The sequence below is a fragment of the Mytilus galloprovincialis genome, chromosome 6 (genome assembly GCF_965363235.1).
Source record: "Mytilus galloprovincialis chromosome 6, xbMytGall1.hap1.1, whole genome shotgun sequence".
NCBI classification, from domain to species: domain Eukaryota; kingdom Metazoa; phylum Mollusca; class Bivalvia; order Mytilida; family Mytilidae; genus Mytilus; species Mytilus galloprovincialis.
In genome coordinates, this window is record NC_134843.1 from 11,205,133 (window position 1) to 11,216,318 (window position 11,186).

An 11,186-nucleotide genomic window follows, 5' to 3' on the forward strand; every position below is an offset into this window, starting at 1 on the left:
TTCAGCTCTTAATATTAGTCCATATCATGTCTTTGTGACGTCAAATACAATGACCCGTCCTTAATAACTTTTACCCGGACATATCAGCGACGTCATAATGTTTGAACTGACGTTAATAACTTTGACCTGAACTTTTCAAGTCATCTTTTGTGTGCTGGTGAAACAAAGAAAATACTTCCGAAACACGCAAATATAGCCCGATAAATCTATTATCAGATTATCTGCATATTGATATTGTAAAATATCAGCTGCTTAACATTATATGAAGACTTTTTGATCTCGTTCGCTACGCTCACTCGACAAAACGCTTCATATTATGTCTCGCCGCAGATATTTTACGATATCAACATGCAGATAATCTGATAATCGGTACTTATTATACCCTGGACATATTTATCCGTTTAAATTGATTACTGTTGTTTAGCTTATATATTATGTTATGACCATTACGATTGAAAAGAAAAGGTAAAATAAAAATAAATACTGAACTCCGAGGAAAATTCCAAAAGGAGTCCCTAATCAAATGGAAAAATCGAAAGCTGAACATATCAATCGAATTTATAATAACTGTCATATTCCTGACTGGGTACAGTCATTTTCGTATGTAGCTATCAGGGTTAATCTTTCAATTCTACTTAAGAATAACCTGTACCAAGTCAGAAATATAATAATTGTTATCCATTCGCTTTCGATTTTGCCATTTGATTAGGAATTTTCCGTTTTATATTTTCCTCGGATTTTTTTTTGTGATTTTGCTTTTGAACCTGGTTTTATAGCTGGTTAATAAATAGGAATTTGAACATGAGTAGACTACCACGGACCTTCTCAAAAAAAGTTGCTGCAAGAGTGCATTAACATACAAATAGCAAAACATCTTTTCTAATGGAGCTTCTCATTATTGATCAGTGGGTTTGTTTAATCTTTCTACATAGTCAAAGTGGTATCCACACATCATGAGTTCTATACTGTAGTTTATTTTCCAATAATTTTCCAAAGACTTCTGACTTTACATTAATTGTTCAGACATCCTTTTTATCGTCATATTCAACAACGTGAACAAAATAATTTCCAGGTTCTTTATACTGAGACATCCCCCAATGATTATAATGTGGGGCAACTGGGGCTAAATAAAAAGTAAAAACACAAAAATACTAAACTACGAGGGAAGTTCAAAAAGGAAAGTCCAAATCAAATGGGAAAATCAAAAGTCCAAACACATCAAACGAATGCCATAGACCTTTTTTTTCTTGTAGTGCAGCAACATACAACTCCACGTCAAAGGTTTGTACGGCATGTTGCTGGACATATCTTCACTTTATTTCATAGTACACATATCTTCAAATTTTAAATATGATTTTTTGTAAAAGCCGGCAAGATTTGCAACAGTTATTTCACGATTTTCTGTAAACATGGGAGTTTGATATAAGATTTATTTTCAAAATAAATCGAAGAAAATATGACAGATGTATGTATATTTTTTTTTAAACAACAAAATATCCCTTTAGACAAGGAGATAACAAGGACAATTTTGTTTTATCTTGTCGATTGGTCAGCATGCCGAAAGTATTGTATAAGAGTCATCAAGCGTCACAGGTCATTTTAGTAAAAATTAGGACAGAAATTATGGAAAAGAAAGGACAGGACAATGGATTTTGGTCCACAAACATGCGGAAGTCTTCATCGATGAACCTATTCAGACACGATAATAAAACACGATCAAAACCTTTTTTTACAAAAGAAAACAAAACACCTTTCAAAAACATTGTTCAATAGTCAGGTGATAGAAAAACAACCATATTATTATATTTAATAGGCACACACACGAACTATGGGATGATACATTCGACTATAATGTAAACTTCCTATCGGTTGTACCAATAAATTCGGAATTCACTGAATAATATTATCAATAAAAATTCGTTAAAAAACGCAAAATGATTTTAAGAACCGAACCCAAAGTGGTGTCATAACTTAGCAAAACGATGTTTTATTACTTTTATCTAGAACGTTTTAAAGATATCGATGTAATGTAGAATTACAAATGTTGTAACCACTTCTTTGTAATAAAACATACTACATCTTTTTTAAAGGTGTTTGCAAATGACCATCATATGTCTAAATCGAGGTAATCACAGTAAATAAACTGTTTTACAATATGACTTAGAACTTAAACTCTTCATAAAATGTTTAAGCTATAGTTTAAGATCTATTTAAACGACACAAAAGTAAACTTTTTGTCGAGGAGCATCTTGAATGAAAAAAAATCACTATGACTTTTCAGGCTTCAATTTTATGAAAAACAGTACTGCACACTGGTATCTTTCTTCCCTCTTCTACACCTACGAATAGATTAACTAGCCTGTGTTTAAACAAATATTTTTGTAATGTTTGCGCCTTTAATGCTCTTTATCTGCGTATTCAATTTGGCCTTTTATTTGAGCGCGACTAATAAGTCATCTGTAGAAGAAAGAAAAAACGTCACTCTGGCAATTAAAAATAGAGGTTTGGTAACTTTATAGAAAATCATTGATAAGAACACAAATTACACAATTTACATATTTCGTATAATGATGATAAATTTAGTAAGGTTATATTATTAAAGCGATAAAAACTCAATTAAATACATTTCCCAGACAATTATTATCATAACTGATGAGTTCGAAATGCCAAACACGTGTTTATCTGCTTAAATCAATCCATTTGAATATAAACTACTTATAAACTTGAATTCAGTCGTGCATTGTTATTATTATTGGATGTTTTAAAAAAAGACCGTAAGTAAAAATGCCTAAAGTAACAATACTTTATGTATGTGAAGTTATTCGATATTCGATTTTTAATATCCAAACGGCTGATAGCAGTCGGTTGGATATTCAAAATTTAGTTGAAAATCATCAAAAAAGATCCGAAATACTTAAAAACATTAAAGCCTGATTTTCATAGTTAAGAGGACTGATAAGATACGTACTAGGAAATAGTTTCATGACCTCTTCTAAACTGCCGTAAATTCTCGTTGTTCTCGAATATAAACCCTTTTCTAACATTCTAACTTGCATAACTGTCTTAATGTAATATAGATTTTTGTCAATAAAAGAACTTCACGCTAGAAAGATCTAGAAACATTTTGTAATATAAATAGAAGTATTTACGGAAAGCACAAAAAAGAAATATATAGTGAAAATCTACCTGAGACCGCTTAAATAAAGATGAGACCCCCCTGGTTTTTCAATGTCCATAAAATTCAACTAAATCATAGACTCTGTATATATAAAGGTTGTATCAGAAGGATTTCACAGAATGATGTCATCTTCGATATCTACGGAGGGCTTAGATTGTCACTTTTTAGCTAAAAATTGTCAAAATTTTAGGACATAGGGCACAGAGCAATGATGAGAGCCCCTGATCTTTCAATCTTTCTAATATTATGCATACATTTAGTTAATAGGTAGATACAAACGTGACTAAAAGGAATTTGGGTACACTTCTGTGACCGCTTATATTCGAGAACAACGAGAATTTACTATAGCTTGAAGAGCTTATGAGACGATTTCCTACGTATCTTATCAGTCATATTATCTATGAGAATCATGCTTTTAATGTTATCTTATAAAAGTGTTTTTTTATGATTTTTAACTTAATTTTGAATATCCAACCGACGGCTATGAATATCGAATAACCAACCGGCTGCTAACTTCACATACAAACAAATGGCTGTATGAGTTATCTAGTGGATTTTAAAAAACTATTTGCAAGCAACCAGGGCATATTGAACTGCATTTGAATAAATTAAATATATTAAGGTATCGTATATACTTCTTATGTTGAAGCATACTATATATTCAACAAGTATATAGTATTCATTTTTTATCATATCATTATATTTCCTTTGTAATATTTTGACATTCCTATACAGTTCCGTGTACGTACATTGCTTACAAAAGTTCCTCAAATATTTTGAGGTAACCAATTCGCAAACCTTACACTTTAATATATTTAAAAAGCAAATCTTTTCATTATCACAGTTTTGACTCTGTCTATTAATTTAATCAAATTTTGGAAAATATAGTAGAAATGATTCTGGGTAATTATTTATATATAACAACAGAATTGAGATTCCTCGAAGCTTTTGAATTTCGAACTTTATATTGCTTATTTAATTTTATAAACTCCAGTGACACTGATATATGAGACTTTTGTATACAAAACACACACCTGATGTGCAAGATGTTTAGCCTGGTATATGTTTATTGTCAGACATTTAATTGTGCAGGTTGACATGTTTAACGTATTGCCATGCCTCATGTTTGTGTTCTTTTTGATATTTGTGAAATCAGGTAATTATCCAATTTTTATAAGGTATGATATTGATACATATAAATAAACCATTCAATTATCACAGCATTTATAACCACTTTGCTAATTACATTACATCTTACAAATAAGTAATATTTCTATATATTTTTCAAGATTGAATTTTAAAGAGATAAATAAATGTTTCTTATTCTTACTCGATTTATCTTGTTCCTGACCTGTTGATTATCTTTATTTAATTAACGTGTGGACCGTGCGTGTGCTCATCAAGCGTCTAAATGATCGTCATTGGTCAGGATATAAAACTAGAAATAAAGTTTCTATTGTAAGAACTTAATCACAATCCCCTGATGACAGCATGCAGTGCTGATTTTCAATTATGAGAATTGTATTTGCCGAATAATTGGTGTAATATAGCATTATAGTTTTCCCACAACTCGCTCAATATTGTAACGGAAATGACGATGCCCCTAAACGCACGAATGATGTTCACTAAAACCAGAGTTTTTGACGGAAATGCGTCGAACTTGAAAGTTATCTATTGGTAGAGGTTATTCATCGCTATATAACCGATGAGGATTTAAATATAAAGTTACCTTTAAATGTTTCATGTGTTCTTAACTCGTATCCAGAGTAAAAAGATTTTCCTTAATCACCTGATTATGGTAAATATGGTAACAAATTTTATTTCGTTAATGATTTAATTGAATGTAATCTTTACTTAATGTATAACAAAAATCTCCAAATTTAGATATTTCGTTCAAACATCAACGCAGAGGTTTTTTTAATTTTATTTTGCCATCGTATCGTACGTATAAAATGCTTCAATAAGCAAATAACTGTTCCTGTCAACAGTTTTAAACCAAATGCCATCAATATATGACTATATTCATTGATATTGAATATAAAACAGACAAAAGACTAATGGTTGTTCAAATCGTAGTGTTGGACACATGTATACCATGATATTTAAAATCATTAAACATGCCATTAAATATTCAATGGCAATGATGGAATGATTTTATAATTTTCTCATAATTTGCAATATATTGAATTGATTTTTTTCAGGCCTGTCTTATAAAAATTATCCTCCTGAGTGTCTTGCCGTAGATGATACTGTCGGACAGGCAAAAGACCAGCAGTTTAATGCAATATTAGAGTGCTTAGTGTTTGGTAAGACCTTTAAAGTTAATCAGTAGTAGGTATTGTTATTCTGTTTGGTGGTGAGACAAAGAACTTTCTGCCATATACTTAATATTGTTATTTTCCTGTAGTTATATAAAAAGTAGAATAGCAAAAATTACCGATCTCCGTCAGAAATATAAGCCGAAAAGTCCTGTACAAAATGGCAAAATCAAAAGCTCAAAAGCAACTAACTATAATTGTTAATTTCTGTTTCATTTTGGTCTCTTGTGGAGAGTTGTCTCATAGGGGCAATCATACCACATCTTCTTTTTTATATATATATATAACAGATGGGTTTCAATTATCATACTTCTGACTTGGAAAAGGCATTTCTTTATATAGAAAATGCTGGGTTAAAACTAGTTTTATATTTAACTCAACCAAACACTTGCAGTTCAATTCGAGATAAGCTTAAGAAAGGGAACAGGTAACAATGATAACGATGTTTTGAAGTTCTTATATCGTTTAACGATGACTAATCCTGCTACACCTTGGTATTTATGTATTGTTTCTATTTCTATAAACATACCCATGAAAATAAATCTTCTTATTTTTATTTAGAATTAGATTTATCTACAGTCGATGTCATATGGTACAAAGAAAACAGAAGAACATTAGAAAAAGAAAAAATCAAAGAAAATTACAAATTTGCATTAAAACACAAAGACGAATTGTACACACTGACAATAAAAAATGTACGAGGAAATGATTATGGAGACTATTATTGTACAGTGAAGAATACATATGGAAAGAATCAAATTAAGATTACACTTTTTGGTATGTGTATAAGTACAACACATAGACGTTTAATATGATTCTGTTTATATTTTGATTGATTGCAGCATTGAAAAACAAACATCTATTTCAGCATTTTTTTAGCATCTAGAAATGCAAGATCTCTACCTGACAACGTAAAAACAATGCATAGAAAATCAAACAAAATGATTACTTTAACTCGTGATTTCTTGATTATATATCATCAAAATAGATTGCTGCTTTCTGCAATATTATAAGGTTGGAACAGAGACGAATTAAAAATGAGCAAATATTCAATTTAATATTACAAAAGGAAACATTTAATGCTTTTAAATTTTAAATATTGTAAGTTGTTCAATTTTTATTCAATTGTTGATTCTGTGACGAGAATTGTTTGCGTCATCTGATGACCTCGCAATAACTTTGAGATGCACAGTATGTCCGTCTTTTCAGTAAATTGTGGTCTCACTTATATTCGTTTGATATGTTTGAGCTTTAAATTTGATAAGGGACTATCCGTTTTGAATCTTTAGTCCGGCTTTTATTTTTTTTTAATTTTAAGCAATCCAAAAGACAACGTACTAATGATTATGTGTCACTGGTTTTATAATTTTATAATCTGATGCAAATGAAATTGACTAAAGTTTAACATAAAACGCATACTTCGAATATTATTCAAACATGTATCAATTTGAACTTGTAACAAATATAATTCGGCTTTGAGCGTTATCAATGAAGATTAATCCAGAATAGTACTTCAAACGCATCAACTTCACAAAGAGTTTTGTTACTTTTTTATAGCTCATTTCAATTTTCACTTTTATTTTTTCAGAAACCATGGAATGTCAGGGGACAGACTGTTCAAATTACTAGTAGCATTTGGAGATTAGAAAGGGACATTTACCAATGATGTGTTTATTATTAAATGAAGATTTGGTTCATTAATACACTAGAAACTAAATGTATTGCTGATAAATGAGTTAAAAAGTATTGATGAAAAATTGCATAAGTCTCTTTTTTGTATCATGGAATAAATTGCATTTATTAAATATCACAAATATTAAAATGGCCTCATAGTTTGCATAGCAGACCTATCTTTGTCCTGACTTTAATAGAGATGGAATGTTACATGTTTTGTTTTCAATATTTGAGTGCAATCATATTTGTTTTAAAGACATGGCTACTTTAGTGTGGTTTGATCATTTGAAATCAATTGAGTCAAGCTGTATTGCTGGAAGCAGTTTACATGCATCTGCTACATTAACGGCGTTTTCATTACCAGAACTTTCACTCAAATAATCCAAAGAGCTGATATAATTCACAACTTTTCATTGAATGATCACTTATAACGTATCTTCAAATATTTGTCTTAGTTCCTTAAAGACTCGAAAGGAGACACAAAAATTAAAACAACACGTTATAGATGTCATGGGTCTAATGCACTATTCTGAATTTACCATATCAAGAACGCTCAAAGCTGAATACTTACAATCAAAGGATGACATTGTATAAAAACCTAAACAGCCAAAGAGCCATATGACCAAATAGGACATAAAAATAGTTAATTCAAACAAATAAAAATGAATCAAAATATTAAAATTGTATACAGACCAGATAAAAGTCCTAAAGTAAATCAGTAGTCAGCACGTCTGTGTTGACATGAATATTCACTGATATTGTCATAATCATCAATAAAAGGTTACCTGAATCATATATGATGAGTTTATGAGACATAACTTCGTCATCTGGAATCTATTACTCATGGCCGTCTTATATTATGCGTGTTGTTGACCCAGAATGACACAACATAGAAAACTAAAGAACAAGCAACACACGAACCCCACAAAAAACTAGGGGTGATCTCAGGTGCTCCGGAAGGGTAAGCAGATCCTGCTCCACATGTGGCACCTGTCGATAACAAATCCGGTAAATAGTCTAATTCGGTAGGTCACATTTATGAAAGGGAAGGGGACTGTAGTTACGACGTAATTAAGGAAATATCCGATATCATTTGTGAAACGGTTATTCCATAACGGTCAACCAACTCGTGATGGCGTCTGTAAAATTTACGAAGAAATGATTTCAACTTCACCATTTGGAACTCTTGATTTAATAGCTTCCTTGTGAGCAACAATCCTCTATCAAGAAAATCATGATAAAAAAAGCAAGCACGGGAATATCGTATCAATTGGGAGATATATACACCGTAGGCAGGTTCTGCTGGAAAGTTGCTACTTAGGAATGGAAAGTTCACAATTGGAAAGTTGAAATAATCTCTTTTGTCGTAAAGTTTTGTTTTCAATCGACCCTCATTGTCAATTTCTAGATGTAAGTCAAGATATGAGGCCGACTTAACTGTATCTGTTGTATCCTTTATCTGTAGTTCGATGGGATAGATGCATTCGACAGTCACCACATTTTGAATTATTTAGTGAAAGAACATCATCTATATAGCGGAAAGTAGAGTTAAAGGATATTGCTAACTTCTTATCTTTCTTCCTAAGAAGTTCCTGTATGAAGTCATATAATAATAAAGAAACAAGTCGACAAGAAGAGGGGCACTATAATCACTATAATCTTCTTGATTGTAGTGACGTAACTTGAACACTTTTTCTCGAGTGAGGCATATGATTTGCAGCTCAGGATGTATCATAGACCGCGACGCTGAGCATGGTTGAGATTTATTGAGTTAAAGGTTGAAACTAAAGTTACAAAAGTTTTTTTTTATATTTCAAGAATGCAGAAGGGTAGTTTTATAAAATATGTATTATTTTAATTTTAGTTTCTTGTGTACAATTTGGAAATTAGTATGGCGTTCATTATCACTGGACTAGTATATATTTGTTTAGGGGCCAGCTGAAGGACGCCTCCGGGTGCGGGAATTTCTCGCTACATTGGAGACCTGTTGGTGATCCTTTGCTGTTGTTTTTTATTTGGTCGGGTTGTTGTCTCTTTGACACATTCCCCATTTCCATTCTCAATTTTATTTATTGTTTTTTTGTTTGCCCTACGTTAAATGCTATTAACTATTAATGCATAGTCAGCATTAGACAAAATAAAAACGTCCATTAAGCATAATTCTGCTAGGTTCATAGCGAGACATGTAAACTGACACTGGGCAAAGCAATAGGATATAGGAGACATATATGGCCTGCAACTTGTCGCTTAACTTCTACCGATTTATGAGTTTCGAACAGCGGTGTACTACTGTAGCCTTTATTTAACTTAGCTTTGATAGAGTTGTTCAATTATTTTTTTTCGCGTGATGAAAGCATGCCTCACTCCTACAGAAACAATAGCTGATGTAATGTTCATTTCCATTACAAACGAGAGGTGAAGCTAGCTATGAAACCAAGTGTAATCCATCATTGTCTACACAAGAAAATACCTGTACCAATTCAGGAATATGACAGTTGTTAACCATTAGTTTGATATGTTTGAGTTTTGAATTTGGCATTTGATTAGGGACTTTCAGTTTTGAATTTTTCTAGGAGTTCGGTATCTTTATTATTTTCCTTTTAACATCCGAACTTGTGTATACATTTAGGTAAATACTACGCAGCTAAGAAATTTTAGCACAACCATTGCTTTTAACATAAAATCAAACGAGACAAGTTGACTTTATTTATATGACCTAATCCAGCCTTGTTATTACAAGATAAAAAAAAATAAAACAGTTTAAGAATACATCTAGCAGACTATAAAATCAAAGAGCAGATTGCTCTGAGGGATACGATTGCCATTGTTTTCATTGACACATATAGCTGGATAATATTATTTTCAAAACTAATTCAACTGCACATGTAAATGTAATTTACGTCATCTGAATAGTTACAAAATAGCCAAAGCCCGGTTAAAGGTGTGTGACAATGTACTTAGGCCTATTGTGTTTTATTTTTGTACTATCAATTCCAAGTTTACTTTCCACAGCAGTCACTGAGACTCAGAGTGAGAGAAGTATTTCACTTCGTATCTTATCACCAATTTTCCTACGTTAATTCTAGGAGGAACCCCATTCCTATCTCTTTAAATATTTAATTTCCTTTGGGTCAGTGATCATGACTCCTTTCCGTACACATTCCTCAGTTTAAATTGCGATCGTTTTTAATATAATACGACGTTTATCGACAGAAGGAGTTAATTTTTCTAAACGTTTCGATTCAGAATTCACGAAATGACTTCCGGAAGGGAGACAACTCGAAACGATAATATGGAAGACTCCATTTCGCCTGAAGGGGTGTTGAAAATAAACCTGAACGATTTGGACTAATTTATTTTAACTTAAATGATGCATATGATTTAAAATTATGCAACAACAATAACCCTCAATAGCAGACATTCATAGAAAGGATTCCATGAGTTATAAATTAATCAATCGATTGGGGAATCCAGAGCAACCATTTAACCTAGTACCCCTTGAAGTCAAGAAAACTATACGCATGCGCATAATTACCTAAACAAGCACTGTAGTAAGAACGTATATTAAACCTAAATAGTTCTCTATTTTTTTTATGGAAGTACAATATCAAATATCAGTTTAATAACGGTGGCATATAAGTAAACTCCACTTCAGTTCTTATATGACAAATAGATTGATGGGAATGCACAGAACTCTCGCATTTTTATCACAACTGGGGAATTCCCTCTGACGTGTTTCTAAATTTATTAGAACACTAAATATAAATACTGCTTGATTCTGATTTTCCGTGTCGTTAAAAACACGCATATAAGGCAAGGGAAATATCAAACATGAAGATTATGAAAAGAACATTATAGGAAAGTTGATTAAGTTCAATCCCTTTGTTTGTTTTTACCTTTTAAACCAGGACAATCATAAGAATCTGAGATGGTCCTTAATGTTTAGAATAAAACGGTTGACGTGAGGGCATTGTCCTGAGCCACTGGTATACGTCTACAGATTGCTTGAAAGCAAT

The 11,186-nt window shown here is 31.7% G+C and overlaps 1 protein-coding gene across 1 annotated transcript; it reads left to right on the plus strand.

The window, feature by feature from the left end:
* Positions 1-4,282: 4,282 nt before the first annotated feature.
* On the plus strand, positions 4,283-7,318 carry LOC143077982 (uncharacterized). Its single transcript, XM_076253023.1, has 4 exons — positions 4,283-4,334; positions 5,380-5,484; positions 6,058-6,273; positions 7,085-7,318. The coding sequence occupies exons 1-4, from the start codon at positions 4,301-4,303 to the stop codon at positions 7,123-7,125; spliced, it is 396 nt and encodes a 131-aa protein (XP_076109138.1). The 5' UTR covers positions 4,283-4,300; the 3' UTR covers positions 7,126-7,318.
* Positions 7,319-11,186: the final 3,868 nt, after the last annotated feature.

What these genes read in the sequence shown, in the direction of transcription:
- LOC143077982 (XM_076253023.1), top strand. Translation starts at nt 4,301, where the DNA reads ATGTTTGTGTTCTTTTTGATATTTGTGAAATCAG. An exon ending in TTTGATATTTGTGAAATCAG is followed by an intron (nt 4,335 to 5,379) that starts GTAATTATCCAA and finishes GATTTTTTTCAG; the next exon opens with GCCTGTCTTATAAAAATTAT. An exon ending in AATTAAGATTACACTTTTTG is followed by an intron (nt 6,274 to 7,084) that starts GTATGTGTATAA and finishes TTATTTTTTCAG; the next exon opens with AAACCATGGAATGTCAGGGG.